This window comes from Protopterus annectens, chromosome 4.part1, assembly GCF_019279795.1.
Source record: "Protopterus annectens isolate FY-2018-M chromosome 4.part1, PAN1.0, whole genome shotgun sequence".
Classification (NCBI taxonomy): Eukaryota; Metazoa; Chordata; order Ceratodontiformes; family Protopteridae; genus Protopterus; species Protopterus annectens.
In genome coordinates, this window is record NC_056734.1 from 413,552,586 (window position 1) to 413,571,117 (window position 18,532).

The window sequence follows — 18,532 nt, forward strand, 5'->3', positions numbered from 1 at the left end:
CGGCGAAGACAAATCACAACCTTACAGGAAACAGTCCCAATGACTTTCCTCTACCAGATCCAAGCACTTTTCTTTTGGCAGCCCCCTTAGGGGGAAAACTAGCACTTTTTTCATCAAATTGGCAAATGGTTACCCAAGACAAATGGGTCCTGAACATAGTGTCCCAAGACTACAGGTTCCATTTTCACACTCTACCGAGGTCAAAAGGTATGCCAGACCTGCCACACAATCAGTGGGCAGAGGAACAAAAACTAATTACAGCCCTCATGGACATGAGGGCCATTCAGCAAGTACCACAACAAGAGCATGGGCAAGGATTTTACTCCAGACTTTTCCTAGTACCCAGAAAGGACAAAACCTGGAGACCAATATTGGACCTGTCTATACTGAATACGTTTCTGGAAGTTCCAAAATTCAAGATGTTGACTCTACAGCAGCTACTGCCCATGCTGGGCAAGAAGGCTTGGCTCGTAACTTTGGACCTAAAAGAGGCAATACCTGCATGTCCGAATCAGACAATCTTGCAGAAGATACCTCAGATTCATAGCTGGCTCAATGCATTACCAATTCTCTGCACTGCCCTTTGGCTTATCTACTGCGCCCAGGGTCTTCACAAAATGCCTGGCACCAGTAATTGCGTTTTGCAGACAAAAAGGAATTCAAATATATCCCTACTTGGACGACTGCCTAATTCAAGCAGAGAACAAAGACATTTTTCTAAAGCATGTGGCATTTGTAAAAAAGATTGCTAATTGGCCTAGGGTACACAGTAAACGAAAATAAATCGAAACTAGTGCCCTCTCAAGAGATAATATTCCTGGGTGCAAGCTTAAATTCAACTGCCCAGATGGCTTATCTCACACCAGACAAACAAAAGCAACTGACTACTTACTTCAAGAAATTGGCAACAAAAACCCACTTATCTGCAAAGAAAATCCTGCAGGCCTTGGGTTTCATGGCATCCTGCATTCTAATAATTCCATATGCCAGGCTACATACGAGGAAACTACAGTGGTATCTAAAAAGTGTTTGAACTCAGCATTGCCACAGCCTGGAGACAGTAATTGCACTCATTCCCTGCCTGCAACAGGCGCTTCGATGGTGGGCAAAAGCATGTCACCACAACAAGGGTCTGCCATTCAGTTTACCCACAGCCAGACAGACACTGACAACGGATGCATCAGATTATGCTTGGGGGCCCATATGGCAGGAAAGTGTATTCAGGGCACATGGCCTGCAAACCAGATGCATCTTCACATCAATCAAAAAGAGATGCTAGCTGTTCAAAATGCCCTGACAGCTTTCAAGGACCTGCTTCATCCAGGACAGTTACTGATAAAGATGGACAACACTACGGTCATGTGGTACATAAACAAGCAGGGAGGTACACATTCCTACCCCCTCTGCAGACAAGCAGTGACCTTATGAGACACAGCATTGGCTTTTCAAGTTCACCTGCAAGCACAATTCCTGCCAGGAAAAACAAATACTCTGGCAGACTAACTAAGCAGAAACCTCATGGATCCCCACTAATAGAAACTGGATCCACAAGTCTTCAGCATGGTAATAAGGAAATGGGGATGCCCAGACATAGATCTATTTGCCTCCCCTCCCAACTGCCACTTGCAGAGATTTTGCACAAGGATTTATCACAAGCAAGCATGGAAAGTGGACGCCCTATCCTTCAGCTGGAAAAATCTAACAGTATATGCTTTTCCCCCACTGCCTCTCCTTCCCAGGGTACTCCTAAAGGTCAGACAAGAGAAGCCAAAAATTATACTGATTGCACCAGACTGGCCACGCCAGCACTGGTACCCAATCCTAAAGAGCCTGTCTCAAGGTCCAGCATGGATATTGCCTCAAACTTCTCACTTGCTGACCCAACAAAACAATCAGATCCTGCACAGCCAACTCAGGACCTTAAATCTGGCAGCATGGCGGATAATGTAGCCATTCAGAACACTCCTCTTTCAAAAGCCGTTATGGATGTTATCTTGGAGGCCAGGAGGCCCAGTACCAGAAAATCTTATGCAGAAAAATGGAAGAGATTCTGTGCTTGGAACCAGGTACAAGGCACTGACATGTGTGTACCAAATATCCCTCAGATTTTACAGTACCTAACTGAGATGCTAAACAAAGGCCTTTCTTTCTCATCTATTAAGATTCATGCCTCTGCCATTTCAGCCCATTACAATACGGAACCACCTATCTTTTCTCATCCTTTAATAAGGCAGTACCTCAGAGGGGCCAAAAACATTAGGCCTCCAAGGAGAGCACCAATTCCGGCCTGGGACCTCAGTTATGTTTTGGAAAAACTCACACTGCCTCCTTTCGAGCCAGCATCAACAACAGATATAAAATTCTTATCCTGGAAAACAGCTCTGCTCCTAGCAATAACCTCTACAAGGCGAGTCTCTGAGTTGCAAGCACTCATGGCTGTGGAACCTTTCATCCAGACAAGGTTTCTCTGAGGACAAACCCTACATTTATGCCTAAGGTGTGGTGTCCAGTGTGGCCCTCAACCAAACCATTCACTTGCCTACCTTTTATCCAAATCCACAGAACAAGGGTGAGAAAATTCTGCATTCTTTGGACATACACAGGCAGTTGCGCTTCTACATGGACAGAACTAAAGCTTTCAGAAAGACTGAGCAACTTTTAGTGTCATATTCTGCAGGATCACAAGGAAAGGCTGTCTCAAAACAGACTATTTCAAAATGGATAGGCCACTGCATCCATTTCTGCTATTTTCAACATGGCAAATCAGTGCCTAAGGGCATTAGGCCTCATTCCACCAGAGCAGCAGCCACTTCAGCAGCCTTCCTCAGAGGAGTACCAACCAAAGATATCTTAGAGGCTGCAACTTGGAGTTCAGTGCGCACCTTCACAAAGCACTACCACTTACCTCTTTACTCTAAGTCCAGAGCAGGCTTTGCCACTGCAGTTCTGCAGGGCCTCATAGCCTCTCCTAATCCTATTTAGCCCAGCCACCCATCCGCAGCTTTGGGATTCAACCCAAGAGTAATGACTGCAACAGTGAAACACAAACATAGTACAGTTGTGTACCTACCATAAATGTAGATGTTCGAGTGTATTCACTGTTGCAGTCCAGGTTACCCACCCACCATCCCCCTTTTCTTTGCTGGGACTTATCTGCACTTCTCTATCCTATACAACCTTTTTGATGTATTTGTTTGTAGATGAAGGAGATGTTATTTTTGTGCATGCATTTTTATTGGCATATTTCTCAGCCTACCAATTTGGGGCACCTGACATCCGGGGCAAGAAAAACTAAAGAAAATGGCGTCTGCTGCATCTTTTATACCCCTGGCGCACTGACGTCAGAGAAGAGGCAACAGCAACCGACACTGGACCTAGACTTTGGAATTCTGGCCGACTGAGGTTAGCCTGCCAGCAGGATAACCCAAGAGTAAGGACTGCAACAGTGAATACACTCGAACATCTACATTTATGGTAGGTACACAACTGTATTATGATGCTGTAAACTGGCAGTACCCCCCCTGAAGGGACCACAATGCCTCTGATAGTACCAGACCATGCTTACCCTAGAGAATAACACTTAGATGCCTTAATTTAACACTGAATTGAATTCAGACAAGTTGTATTTCAGTCTTTCTGTAGTAAATAACCTGAATGTTTTCTTTTCATTTGCAGAGTAATGTGAACATGCTCAGTTTTAGCAGCGTGTAGGATTCTAGAAATACATGTCCTCTTTGTGTAAGCTAAACAAGTACTATCATTTCCTCAGGAATAGGTTTCATCACTACTTGCTTTGTAGTGGGGTTTTCATGAAGTTAACATATTGGCAGGAAGTCTGCCAGTTATTGCTAATTTCCATAAAGTCATTTTTTGATGCATCTTTGAATCCATTAGTGTCTGCTATCGATATTTCCATTAAGTAGTAGAAATGTATTGAATTCTAAAAGGAGCAGTAGTTTGTGTTAAGTAGTAGGGAGGGGGTCTGTCTCTAGAGGTATCAGGAGCAAACTCTTTGGATTTCCGGAACAATAGTTTTTCCCCCCTTCTAGTTCCGAGGGAAAGATTTGGGGGGGGGGTAGAGAACCATATTCCGACTGCAGAAGGTGACTTTCTATTTTGTTCACGCCAGATGTAAACAAAACTCACACCGAGGCAAGTAAAATAAATAATATATATACTGCATCCCTCACACCCCCACTACTTATATATACTAACTTAGAGGTCGCACTAAAAAGACAGACACTAAATCCACCACTGCATACTTAATATATTCCCCTTGCACACACATGCGTCACATACTTACAAGCACCACCACTCTCAACAGTTACACACTCACACTCTTACCTACCTACCCTAACCTACACCTAAAACTTCCCAACACACACACACTCAACCCCCTACCCAAAACCCTTCAAAAAACAGCACTTAGCTGAATCTCCATACATATCCACACAACAGCACGCAAACCGTATCCCACAGCACACCGCACCTTACCAACACAGTAAATCCCACGTCTCGCTCCACCACAACCGCAGATTCGACATCCCAAATTCAAGCAAGTGCAGTCTCGCTCAACTGCACTTTTGGCACTTTCGTCTCGAGATACTGAAATTCGAGATTTCAGTATTTCGAGATAGTAAAGTGCTTTATATATATATATATATATATATATATATATATATATATATATATATATATATATATATATTTAAAGTGTGTGTGTTAAGTTAAAGGTTTTTAAGGAAAGATGGTGCCAAGGCAGGAAGAAATAGAAAGAAAAAAAAATGTATAGAAAATTATTAGAAATTGTCACTACAACAGGAGACATGGGGTAAAAGAGATAAGATAATAAAATGGGAACCAAAGTGGTAATAGAAATAGTCAAAAATTCTTACTAAACTTCACCCATGCTTAAGCAAGGAGATCCGTGTCCGTCTCAGATGAACAGCACATGAGAGCTGAGGTAATGTTAGGCTTTGCAGGGGGTTATGGATAAGGGGAGGAACCCGAGTTTGGGATCAAATTCTTGAGTGGCCAAAGTTGGATCTGAAGACCCCATCCATTGAGGAATGGGTGGAAGAGACAACATCTGATCTGATGATGATAGAATGGAAAGCTAAACTGGTGTAGATAAAACAGTCCCGTTAAAAAGGTTTTACATTTCTCCTTATCTATCCTCCATTTTTCAGTTGCCTCTGAAGATGGATTTGTCAGATGTTTTGTTTGAATAGCCTTGTAATTTTATTGTCTTTGTTTTATGATTGAATGATAGCAGTTGTTAGAAAATCTTCCTCCTAGTCATCTACTAGTAATCATACTACATCTCTCCTTCACTCTTCCTATTAGTATCTGTCTTATTTCTTCTCCTTTTACAGTACTAATCGACCTAGGTACATTCTATGTAAAATTGCTAATATGGTATTAACTGCTCATCGAAATGTGCTTCTCCTGAATCTATCTTGCATTCTGTGTGATGTTATGATTTTCTAATTTGTTACTTATAAACATTTGTAATATTTTGTAATGTACTTAGTATTTAGTGGAGCTTTTCTCCTCGGGCCTCTGCTGAAAATGGACATGTATCCAGCCAGACTAGCCCGGTCAACAAATGTAAAATAAATAAATGTAAAATAAAATAAATAAAATAAATAAATCTTTGAAATATTTTCAGAGTATTGCAAGATCACCTGAGTGGCCATCTGACCACCAGATAACTGCAGATAATTTACACCATTGTTTAGGATACTGTCATAATCCTGACATCTGCAGGGCCTTAGGGTTATGTTGAAACATGGGAGAGAATTGCATAAGCTCAAAGACCTCAAAATGAGGAATGGTCTCATTTATCTGGGTTAGTGCATCCTGATAAACTGCAGATCTGAAGTTGCTGTCCTCATTTGGTCTTCAACCTGTGGGTTCCCAGATCCAGCATATATCCAGCAGCTGCATACCGAGCATCTTGATCCGAGCTCCAAGGTCCTCCACTACCCATAATGCCCCTGTCTCCTTCCTCCCTTCAGGTCTCGTTTGCCATGCTTCAGGCCTGCATTGCAATCCACTGCTCTGAGCTTCTGTTTAGGTAAGAAGTGTATTTTCCCTCTTTTTGTCTAATTTTGTGTGTTAAAAGCTTTCTGCTTTCTATTTCCTTCCCTACCCTGTATTACCATCGGTTTAAAAAAAGAAAAAAAAAAGCCCCTCTTTCTTTGAGCATGTGTGTGCCTGTATGTGTGTGGGGGGGTCGCTGGGTTTCTCAGTCCTTTTTGGCTATATCGGAGGCCCCAAACCCTGAGTTTCATAAGTGCACGAAGTGTGGCCATAAGCTCTCCCTAGCCGATGGCCACACTCTGTGCATGGTTTGCTTGGGGGCAGCCCACCTAGAGGCTTCCTGTTCCATCTGTGCCGGGTTTAATCCCCGGGCACTGATGGACAGGAGGAATAAGTTAATCTTAAAAGGGCTTCTTCCCTCTCCTTCCACCATTCCACAAGCCCTTTCTGCCTCGATCTCTTCTGCTGTCTCCACCCCGGTTTGTGGGACTCAGCCTCCCGCCAAGAGGCCCAGGAATGGAGATAAGCTGTCAAAGCACGAGGATAGGTCCAAGAAGCGATCCCCGGATCACTCAGATCTGGTGGGTCGTGATCCTAAAGTTAGGTCAGCCATGAGGTCAGAGTCCCCCTGGCTCCATTCCCCTTAGTTTTCCCCGGAGCTGGAGGAGCTTCAGATCCAGTCGCCGGTGCATGCTTCCCCTCACCCCCACTTCAGGCTGGTGTCGGTGGCATCATCTCTTTCCACGTGCAGTCTCTGCGAAGCGGAGGTGGACAGGATGATGTGAAAGTTTATCCGCACCCAGATTCATTTGGGAGTTTTGCCTGCTCCCTCTCCCTCCGAAGCTGAGGGCTTGCAATGTGTTCATCCCCATATCTCCTTCTCTGATCCAGCTCCTGATTTCGGACACCCTGGATCTGAGGACGCACTGCGTCAAGGGGTCGTCTCTGATGGTACCTTGTACCTCGACACCAGCTATGACCTTGAGTATGTCAGATCCGACTTGCTCGGATCTGTCCAGCTCTTGGAGTCGTAGCCTTGGCACTGGATTCGAGGAGATGGTGTCTGTGCCGAGCCTTTTGGAGCAGAGCCTTCACCGAAGTATGTCAGCTCCTATAGGCTCAGCTCTGACTCCCCTGTCTGGTCAAAGGGATATGGTTCCGACCATCACCCCTTCGCAGGAGGTCCGTTCACTTTCGACTTTTGACGTGGTGGAGAGGGTCCTCTCGATTCCATCGAGACCTTGTCCATCTCGTCTTCAGTCCGTCCTGGCTCCCTCTGTTCCTGGTGTGAGTCTGACCATCCTGCCATCTCTGGGGACTGCCTGCCGCCTCTATGCCCCAGGACACCCCATCTTAGGCACAGCAAGCAGTTGGTGAATCCTCCCCAGAATCCCCCACTGAGGAGGCTTCTCGCAAACGCACATGCAAAAGGAGGCACTTGAACTCCCCACCGGAGTCCCTCACTGAAGAGACAGATTTGGAGGAAGCGGAAGGTTCCGCTCGATCACCCCCCCCCCCGAGGTCTTCGGAGATATCATGGAAATCCTGTGCTAGCGTGGGGGTGGTCTCTCCAGAAACCTAACCCAGACAAATCATTGTTCCTGGAGGCTTTTGGTGCAGGACCCTCTACTTCCTGGGGTGTCCCCTCCCATGGATCCCTTGGCGGATCTCATTACATCTCCGACATGGAAGGAACTGGACATGGTGGAGCCTATTCCCAAACATCCTGGCAAAGTTTTGAGCCCCCCTTCGGACAGGACCCATTAGCATAAAAGATCGCTGGTTGATGCCATGGTGGTGGCAGCTGCCACTAAGGAGGAGTTTGCTAAGGAGAGCTCTATGGTCCACCCTCTAGACAAGAGAGTCCAGAATGATGGATCATTTTGGGAAGTGGATGTACGCTTCAGCAACCAGTTCTGTCTGGCCACTGAACTACCAGGCACACGTGATTAGGCTGCAGCGAGACCTGGTCAAGGAGGTCACCGAGTCTACCCCGGGGTCCATGTCGGCAGAGGACAAAGTATTTCCTCCTGAATGGCCACCCTGACATCTGTTGCTAACACCTCTATGCATCTCCTCTCCCATGCCATGGAAGGCGTCCCTAGAGCTGCCGGTACTGGTGTTGATATTAGGCGTCCCACCTGGCTCCAGCTATGTGCCTTTTCGGAACCCTTTAAGGTGTCCTTTACAAATGCCCCATGCAATGATTACTCGCTTTTTGGGAACACATTAAGTGACACCCTAGTTCAGAGTTAGAAGGACGGGAAGACTGCCATCGGAATCTGCTTCTCGGCCCCTCAACGATCCTTCTGTAGGAATCAGTGAGGGACTAAGAAGATGTGGTTCTGGAAATCTGAGTTTCTCCCAGGGCACACGGAGCTCACCTTCCCCCAGGGGCAGAGGGGAATTTAACAGATGCCACCCTAGAAGCAGAGGGGTTCCAAAAAATCAAGGGTCTCTAGAACCTTTCTAGGACAGACCCGCGAAGCAGCCCTGAAGGGTTACCCAGCTGCTGGTCTCCGGAGGCAGTCGGGGGTTGCCTTTTGTTTCACCTAAAGGCTTGTGAGTCCATCACAGAAGACCGTTGGGTGTTGCAGATTAGAAAAGGGATTGAATACCCTCGATATAAAGTCACCTCTACCACCCAAACGCCCCCTGGACATTCCACCCATGCACAGGGAGGATGCAGCACTGGAAATTACAAAGCTGATAAAAAAAAAAAAAAAAAAACGGGTTATCCAATACATCCCCCAAGACCAGTCTGGATTAGACATTTACTCCAGGTTCTTTTCAGTGCCAAAGAAGACGGGGGGGCCCCAAGACCAATTTTGGATCTGTCCAACTTGAACCTGTCAGTGGCCAAGACCAAATTCCGGATGGTCACCCTTCAGCTTACTCTGCCCTTCCTGCAGGAGAACAATTGGACGTGCTCGATTAACCTCCAGGATGCATACTAACACATCAAAATGGACAGGTGCTCTCTGAGGTTCCTCCTCTTCCAGCTGGGAGCCAATCATTACCTGTTTCGAGAGCTCCCCTTTGGTCTCACCACAGCCCCCAGGGTGTTCACCAAAGTGATGGCAGTAGTAGCGGCTCACCTGAGACTCCAGGGCATACAGGTTTTCCCTTACCTAGATGACTGGCTCCTAACTGCCCCTTCCAGGCATCAGCTCTGTCTAGCAAGGGACTATTTTCTTCTCCTAGCCCAGTGATTGGACATCACCATAAATTTCTGCAAGTCTTCCCTGGCCCCGGTTCAGATATTAGATTTCATAGGGGCTCAGTTGGACACAATTCAAACCAAAGTCTTTCTTATCTTGGAGAGGATACAGTCACTGAAACTTCACATCCTGGGAATCCTTCAAGCCCAACCACTGACGGCGGAAGTAATACTAAGGGTTTGGGATCCATGATGGCCACGATCAATATCTTGCCTCTAACAAGCTTTCACATGTGGGTTCTTCAGTGGACTGTTGCAGTCCAATGGTCCATGTTAGACTTTCTGTTGTCTCACCCGGTTCGACTCTCTCAGGTGTGCAGGAACTCTCTTCTGTGATGGTTACACTCTCCGAACCTTTTTCAGGGTCATCCCTTTCTCCCCTCATTTCCCTTTGCTACAGTGATCACGGACGCCTCCCTGCTACGGTGGGGGGGCACTGCTTGGGAAGGACAGTCCAAGGCATGTGGTCCCCTTATGAGACCAAATTGCATATCAACATCCTGGAGATGAGGGCAGTGCTTTTAGTGTTGCAGGCTCTCCATGCCCATCTTCCTCCAAGAACGATTGCTATCCAGACAGACATGTCTGTCTGTTACATCAACAAACAAGCGGAAACCAGGTCTTACCTCCAATTTCACAAAGCCATGAGAATGTGGGAGTGGGCTATCTCTACCGGCCATTTTCTGGTGGCAACACACATTCCAGGGAGGTCCAACATTCTAGCGGGCAGGCTCAGCAGGTCTATTCTGATGTCTTATGAGTGGTCTCTGAATTCTTCAGTAGCGAAACAGATCTTCTTCAAGTGGCGTCAGTCTTGCTGGGATCTCTTTGCTTCTCCTTCCAACATGAAGTGCAGTGAGTTTTTTTGCTCTGAACCCCCCTTCGGGCGAAGCCCCCACAGATGCTCTGTTTCATGCTTGGCCCCCTGGTCTCCTGTATGCCTATCCTCTCTTCTCTTAATTCTGAGATTCCTTTAGAAAGCTCGCAGGCTGGGGGAGCCTAGTAATCCTCATTGCCCCATTCTGGCCTCACCAAGTCTGGTTTCCCCTCTCTCTGGTCTCATTTGGTGGCTGTTGGATCCAGTTCCAGATCTCATTTCGCATCTTTCAGGGATTCCCCATCCAAATCTGGGCAGTTTGAAGCATACCACATGGCTGCTCCAGTTCTCCTGATTGTCAGGACTCATGGTTTATCATCACCTGTCAAAAAGATCCTGGTAGCTACTCAAATCTTCCACCAGAAAAGTATACTCCAGTAAATGGAGACGTTTTCGATCTGGGCCTCACAGCATGCCATAGATCCCTGCACTGCTCCAGTCTCCTCAGTTTTGAAATTCTTAGCAGGGATCTTCTGACAAGGTGCTAGTTTTTCTACGGTCAAGGTTCAACTTGCGGCGATCTCTAATTTTCATGTGTGGCATAATATGGATCCCTTGGCATCTTCTAAGCTCTGAAAAGCCTTCCCAAAAGGTGCTTTCCTCCTTCAGCCACAGATCAAGGACCCTACACCACCGTGGGATCTTACGCTGGTCTTACAGGCATTGGTTTCACCTCCCTTTGAACCCGCAGCTTCTGTGGATCTGTAATTTTTGTTTTAGAAGACATCCTTTTTGGTGGCTATTACTTCTGCCAGAAGGGTTTTGGAACTTCAAGCATTGTCAGTCAAACCACCGTATATGATTTTTCATAAGGATAGGGGACGTGCACAGACAGTTTCATTTCTTCTTGCACATGATTAAAGCATTCCGTAAATCTGACCAACTATTTATATCCTATTCTATTGGGGAAATCAGTATCTAAGGTCACCATCGCCCGTTGGATTTCCTAGTGTATTTTACTGGCATATTCTAAGGTATTAACTCTGCCAAGTCAAGTAAAGACTCATTCCACCAGGTGTATGGCTACTTCAGCTGCCTTCTGGTCCAGAGTTTCGTTAGATATTTGTTCTGTGGCCACTTGGGCTTCATCTCATACCTTTGTCTTCCACTACAAATTGGACATCATATCCAGGAACAGGGCATCTTTTGACTCCACTGTGCTCTGGAATATCTTTCCATGAGGGCCTCCCAGGTGTTTAGTAGCTGGGGACTCTGTCCCACAGGTTGAAGATCAAATGAAGACAACAACTTCAGATAAAAACGTTATGTACTCACCGTAATGTTCCATCTGAGGAGTTGTTCTTCATTTGTCTTCAACCGTTCTGAAGAGCAGATGATATAGTCATCACCAGGATGCCTGTTACTCTTTTCTTCTAGTTATGGCTACTTTGGCATGGAACAAGGTTTTTGTGTCTGGGACGGTGCTAGGTTAGGCAGCTAACTCTATCTGAAGGGAGGAAGGACTCAGGGGCATTATGGGTAGGGGAGGAGCTTGGAGCTTGGATCAAGATGCTGGATATGCAACCGTCAGATCCGGGAACCCACAGGTTGAAGACAAATGAAGAACTCAGATGGAGCGTTATGGTGAATACATAACTTCTTTTTTTTTTTCTTATCCAGTCCCCAAGCTCACAGATGTGGAGAGAGAGATGTATGTAGTCCTCCTAGAACAAATGTCATTTTTATTCCACCTACATTTATTTCAGAGGTTTCTATCCTCTGAAGCTTAAATACTGCTGTTAAAGTACCAATGCCTTGGGCTTTGAAATAGTCGAATCTTCCAGTCCTCTGTGCATGACCACCCTTCTGATGACTAGTCTTCATTTTCAGACTTCTAATAATGACATCATAATTAGATGCTTCATACTGTACCAAGCTAACCATTCCCATAGAAAATTAGTTTTTGGTTTATGTTTTTTGATGTGCTAACTTGTTTGCTTGCTCTGCTGAAGTTCAGTAACACTTTGCAAAGACCAGGTGACTAAAACTGAAGTAATTGTGTTCTGGTTCATTAAGGAATTTGATAGCTGCACTGGGTTTTATTTATTGTTCAGGGCTTCTTATTTGGCCTGTTGATCACAAATGTCTAAGAGCAAATGGAATGAGCTATTTTCACATATGCTCCTATAGTTTCTGCTCAGAAAAAAAGAGCTACTGCATGTAGGTGTGCACACGTTATATGTAAAGAAAATGTTTTCTTGATTAAACTAATCATTCTGTCATGTACTTCTTAACCTGCAGACATGGGAAATAAGTACAAAGCCTCTTAAAAATTAGGGACATCTAATAAAAAATGGTGGCAGTGAATTAGTATAAAATCTGAATACTGAATGCCACGTAACTCTTCCCCCTTCCAATGTGGGTGCACCACTCAAACAAGTGATGCAAAATAAAATATATCATCAAAAGCAGTGTAAAAAATGTAGATTTTAATGAATGATGTTGCAAAACTCTCTAAAGTCATTTGTTTTTGCTTCTGAAAAGGGAGAGGTAACGTGGGTACTCATTGTTTGAAATTAGTGTCACAAGTAGTTTGATCATGTCGTCTGGTTTTCTATGTACTAAACAGATGTGTGATGGTTGGGTGGAGAGGGGATTCCAAAAAAAAATAATGTGAACAGCTAAAGGAAGCCAGAAAGTAATACTGTACTTTCAAAAAACGATACATAACATGAAGGGATAAATGAAGCCTGAAAATAAGTACAAAAGCACAAAACGGGTTCAGATGAGAGAATTCCTGGCACACCACTTTACTGTTGTAATTGCACAGTACTTAAGTTCAGCCATCTGTCTCGTCATACCGGTGAATGTTGAGGGAGGTTTTAGTTCCCTGTCTACCTCCGTGAAAACAGGATGCCAAAAAGAGATGTTTTCATAGTGAAAACAAACACAAGTAAAACAGGTGTCAATTACATAGTCAGCACGTTTGTAAGAAAAGGAATCTTGGGCAGTTTGTCAGCAAGAGCAATCAGCACGTTTGTAAAAATAGGAATCTTGGGCAGCATGTCAGCACGAGCAATTTATTTTTTAAACTTTGTTGACCTGTTTTAATATGTCTTGCCTTTTTTTTGTTTTTCAGGAAATTTTATTATATCACATTACTGAGAGATCCTGTGTCCCGCTATCTGAGTGAATGGCGACATGTCCAGCGAGGCGCCACCTGGAAGACCTCACTGCATATGTGTGATGGACGCACACCAACCCCTGATGAACTCCCATCGTGTTATGAGGGCACAGACTGGTCTGGATGTACTTTACAAGAGTTTATGGATTGCCCGTACAATCTAGCTAACAACCGCCAAGTAAGAATGCTAGCTGACCTTAGCCTGGTAGGTTGCTACAATATGTCATTCATGCCAGAAAAGAAACGTTCCCAGATCCTTCTCGAGAGCGCCAAGAAGAATCTTAAGGACATGGCCTTCTTTGGCCTGACTGAGTTTCAGAGGAAAACTCAGTACTTGTTTGAGAGGACCTTCAGTTTACGATTTATAAAGCCGTTTATGCAGTACAACAGCACAAGAGCAGCAGGAGTTGAAGTAGACAATGATACAGTCCAAAAGATTGAAGAACTCAATGACTTAGACATGAAGCTGTATGACTATGCAAAAGACCTTTTTCAGCAGAGATACCAGTATAACAGGCAGCTGGAAAGGATGCAGGAGCGGATTCGTAATCGGGAGGAGAGGCGACTACACCGGTCCAGTGAAGCATTTCCTAAGGAAGATGCAGATGAACGTTTTCCTACTGAAGATTACATGAGCCATATTATAGAAAAATGGTAGCTGCCTAGCTAGAAGTGCATTAGATGGGGGAAAAAAAGTCATATTTGTCCTGAAAGGTCATTAAGCAATTTAATTTCTGTTATTTAAATAATCAGATGGCTATAAAGCAGAAATATTTACTTATAAAGTAAATCTCCTTTTACAGTTTCTGAAAGGACCAATGAAATCCTTAGCAACAGGGAAAACTGTTTAACATTAGGTCATTTGAGACATAATGTTATGCTTTTGTTAACATTGAACTGGCAAATATTTAGTGAACTAAATTATATTTTGTTACTGCAGAGGATGTGGTGTTTTGTGGATGAATCATTGTTCCTTCCCCTGGACATGGTGTCATTCCTTGGGCTTCTATGCAGCACACAGCCTTCATTCAGAGCACATTGAAGTAGTTTGTTCAGCCCATGCAAATGCCTTATGCGTACTTCATAAGTCCGTGCAGCTCGCCCTGACAGCTCATTTTATGTGGGCTATGCCATGGGATGAAGCAGTGCCAGATGTTTGACATCAGGGCAGTTGAAACATTTTGTGGCTTTAGTCCATTAGTAACCAGTGTGGTACAACATGGGTGACCGCAGTGTTCATGGGTGCAGCATTTGATTGATCTGCATTTTGGCCACATTTAAGTTTCCACTAGCACTAGAAAGAAAACATTCTTGGGAGGGGATTTAGAGTAAAGACATTAACTGTTTACAGTTTGTAAACCCATAATATGGCGGATGTTAATCTAACTGGTCTTCCATAAGTGTGTTTTGAGTCTGTCTGGGTTTGTCTCTCTGAAAGTTTTTGTTTTTCCTCACCCATTTTTTGCTTAAGAAAAGTTAAGGCTTTCATTAAGCAAGATAGTACAGTTTGGCAAACTAAAATAAAAAATTGAGCACCATATGGTCTCTAGAGATTAGCAGAAAAATACCTACATAAGTTTCTGCGCCCTTTGTAAGCAGGTTCTAGTAATAAAAGACCTGCTGTATGCTTTGCCCGTAAGATGGAATGTTCTTCGTCTTCCATTGCTGCAGTCCTGACTATTGGGTATAGTCCGCGTCCAGTCGGCCCGAATACCAGAGTATAAGGCTGACGTCGGTCAGGGCGCATTAGACTGACGTCAGTACGTCAGGGTACTAATGCGCATGACCGACGTCATATCCTTAGTCTTTTTTGCCGCATGGTCCGATGCAGAAGCAGTTTTGCGAGTGCAGGTTGGCGTACTGAAATATTTCCGAAACCGGAGTTTCAGACCGAAACAGAGTTGGCTAAGTACCCCGTTGGGGAACATTTTGGTTTTTTCTTGCCTCAGTATTTTACCGGATGTCAGAAAAAGTGAATAACTGTATTTCTTGTGGGAAACAGATACCGCATAGGGATTATCATACCTTGTGTATACCTTGCTTAGGGCCTGAGCACGACGTTGTTGGTTGCCGCTCTTGTGCTAGGTTTAACAAACGCACTATTAAGAGGAGGTTAGACTGTGCCAGGTTAGTGTTTGGGAAACGTTGCAATTATAAAATGCCGTCGGATGCTCCGACGCCCGCCTCCAAGAAGCGCAAGGATAAAACAGTGAAGCCTAGGGTTGAGGAACCGGCAGTCCCGGACGCCGGTTCTTTAGAAGGCTCAGTGGAGCCGGAGGTTTTGCCAGGAGTTTCCATGGAGTCCCAGGCAGAAACTATACTCTTACAGGATGTGCCTTCTCAGGAGGTAGGCCAGGCTGAGGGGCTTCTCAGGTGACTGTTCTTCCCTCTCTTCCCAAGGTAGTTAGAGCCTCTCCTTCTGTTGCCAAAACTTCTTTAAGAGGTAGGCCTAGTTCAGCTTTAGTGGGGGCTTCTCCTAGCATTTCGGGTTCTGTACCTAAGAAACATATGCTTAAAATGGCAGAAGATTTGATTACTATGATTAGGGGTTCTATGCCCCCGCCTGATAAGAGGCCTAGGGTGGAACCGGAGTTTGATAGTTTTGAACAGTGTTCAGAGGCTTCAGAATCTTCTGTGGAAGAGATGCAGGTGTATCCCACTTATTCTGATTCTGATGTGGATGATTCCACTCCTACAGCTTCTCCGCCTGAGGATTTCTCATTTTCAGAGACTTTGCATTCCATGAGGGAGCACTTTAAATGGGAAGGCCAGGATTACTCTGATTCCAGGAAAAGGCTTAGGGAGTTCTTGTTTTACCCCAGCATAGGCCTTTAGCTATTCCTCCTGTGTTGAATGTGGTGGAAGATGTTATTGCAGAGGCTTCCCTGAACCGTGACTCTTTGCCGCCTGCTCCTGTTAAGCCTGATAGGTATTAGACGGTGCCCGGCTCAAAAATATTTGTTTAAGAGTCCTAGGGCGGACCCAGAAACTATTTCTCAAGGGCCTAAGGGTGTAAAGGCCTCTGTGGTTAAAAATCCTGTTCCCACTGATAAAGAGGCAAGGGCTTTGGATAGGTGGGGAAAGAAAGTGTATACTTCTTCCACTCTAGCCATGAGAGCTTTGAATTGTCAGTTTCACATGCTAAAATATCAGAATTATCTCCTTTCACAATTGAAATCTAAGGTGGATGCTTTGGCGGAAGGTATTGAGTGTAAAGAGTTGCTGGATTTGGTTCATGTGTCTGAACAAGTGGGTAAGCATTCTTTGCAATGTGGTTTTGATGCTGTACAGGCCTCCTCGAGGGTGGCTGCTACCAGTTCTGTTCTTCGCAGGCATGCCTGGTTGAAGGATCAGAATTTAGCTGAGCATGTTAAGACAAGGATTTTGGATGCTCCTTTACAGTCTGATGTGTTGTTTGGATCGCCTGTGGAAGCAGTTTTAAAGAAAATGGAGGACAAAGCTAAGTCTATGCAAACTGTTAAAGATTTTTTGCAGGTGCAGCCACCGAAGTTTAGTAGAAATTGGCCTGCTAAGGGGTGGACATATCCTGCTTATGATTCTCAGTCTAGGGGTAGGTCTAGACGTGGTAGGGGCAGGGCTCAAGGTTCTTTTAGGCCTAGAATAGGGAGTTCACCTGCTCAGACTTCTGGTGAGGGCAGGGGTCAGTCCTTTCGTAAACAGACCCAATGACCTGTCTTTTCAGCTGCCAGCAGATTCACGTTTGGCAGCTCCTTTGGGAGGAAGGCTGTCTCTTTTCAAAGAAAATTGGGATTTAATTACTCAAGACAAATGGGTGTTGGATATCATTCACCACGGTTACAGATTTTATTTCCATACAATGCCTCCTTTCAAAGGCATGCCAGACGTTCCTCCTCCACAAAGAAAAGAGGCTCACAAGCAAGTTTCTCAGTTACTTCACATAGGGGCCATTCAGCCAGTCCCTGTATCAGAAAGGGGCCTAGGATTTTATTCTCGCCTGTTCCTTGTACCAAAGAAGGGAAACACGTGGAGACCAATTTTGGATTTATCTATCCTCAACACTTATCTGGACATTCCCAAGTTCAAGATGTTGACGTTACAACAGCTTTTACCTCTGCTGGGCAAAAATCACTGGATGGTAACTTTAGATCTCAAAGAAGCTTACCTTCATGTGCCTATAAGGCTAAGTTGCAGGAAGTATCTGCGGTTTCGAGCTGGAAATTCTCATTATCAGTTCTCTGCATTGCCCTTTGGCTTATCTACTGCGCCCAGAGTGTTCACAAAGGTTCTGGCTCCAGTAATAGCTTACTTCAGGCTTCAAGGAATTCAAATCTATCCTTACTTGGACGACTGCCTGATTCTGGCTCAAGAAAAGGAAGTTCTTCTACAGCACCTGGAATATGTTATCGCAGTGCTAAGATGCCTAGGGTATTCTGTGAACGAAATAAAGTCCAGTCTAGTACCCTCTCAAGACATGTGCTTTCTGGGTGTGAGACTGAATACAGCAGCCCAGATGGCCTTTTAACCCCGGACAAACAAAAGAGTCTGTCACTTTACTTCCATCAACTATCTCATCAGTCCGTGCTGACTGCAAGGACAGTCCTTCAAGCATTAGGGTTCATGGCATCTTGTATTCTGGTGCTTCCCAATGCCAAACTGCATATGAGGAAGTTACAATGGTATCTCAAAAATGTATGGCCACAGCACTGCCAGCATTTCGACACTGTCATTCCAATAATACCTTGCCTTCAAAAGAATTCTTGTGGTGGGCTCAGGAATGTCACCTAAACAAGGGACTGTCTGTGACCCGGCCAGAGGCAAGTCAAATCTTGACGACGGATGCCTCGGACATTGCTTGGGGAGCTCATCTAAATGGAAAGTGGATACAAGACAAGTGGCCTGCCAGACTACAGCATCTACATATCAACATGAAAGAGATGTTAGCAGTCCAGTTTGCATTAATGGCTTTCAAGGAGTTTCTTCTTCCAGGGCAGGTGTTGATTCTAACAGACAACACAACTGTCATGTGGTACATCAACAAGCAAGGGGGAACACATTCTTATCCTCTATGCAGGCAAGCAATGATTTTATGGGAGACTGCGCTAAGCCTGCAACTAACTCTTCAGGCAAGGTTTCTGCCAGGAGCACAGAACTCCTTAGCAGATGTGTTAAGCAGACAAATCATGGATCCCCACGAGTGGAAACTGGATCTTCATGTATTTCAGAAACTGACAGTGTCATGGGGAACTCCAGACATAGATCTGTTCGCTTCTCCACTAAACCACCA

The 18,532-nt window shown here is 44.9% G+C and overlaps 1 protein-coding gene across 1 annotated transcript in view; it reads left to right on the forward strand.

Annotated features, from left to right (window-relative positions):
* Positions 1 to 14,911, forward strand: part of HS6ST1 (heparan sulfate 6-O-sulfotransferase 1) — an 886,905-nt gene extending 871,994 nt beyond the window's left edge. The window contains exon 2 of the mRNA XM_044070227.1: positions 13,222 to 14,911. Coding sequence (XP_043926162.1) covers positions 13,222 to 13,924 — 703 coding nt within the window. The 3' untranslated portion in view covers positions 13,925 to 14,911. The remainder of the gene's footprint in view (positions 1 to 13,221) is intronic.
* Positions 14,912 to 18,532: the final 3,621 nt, after the last annotated feature.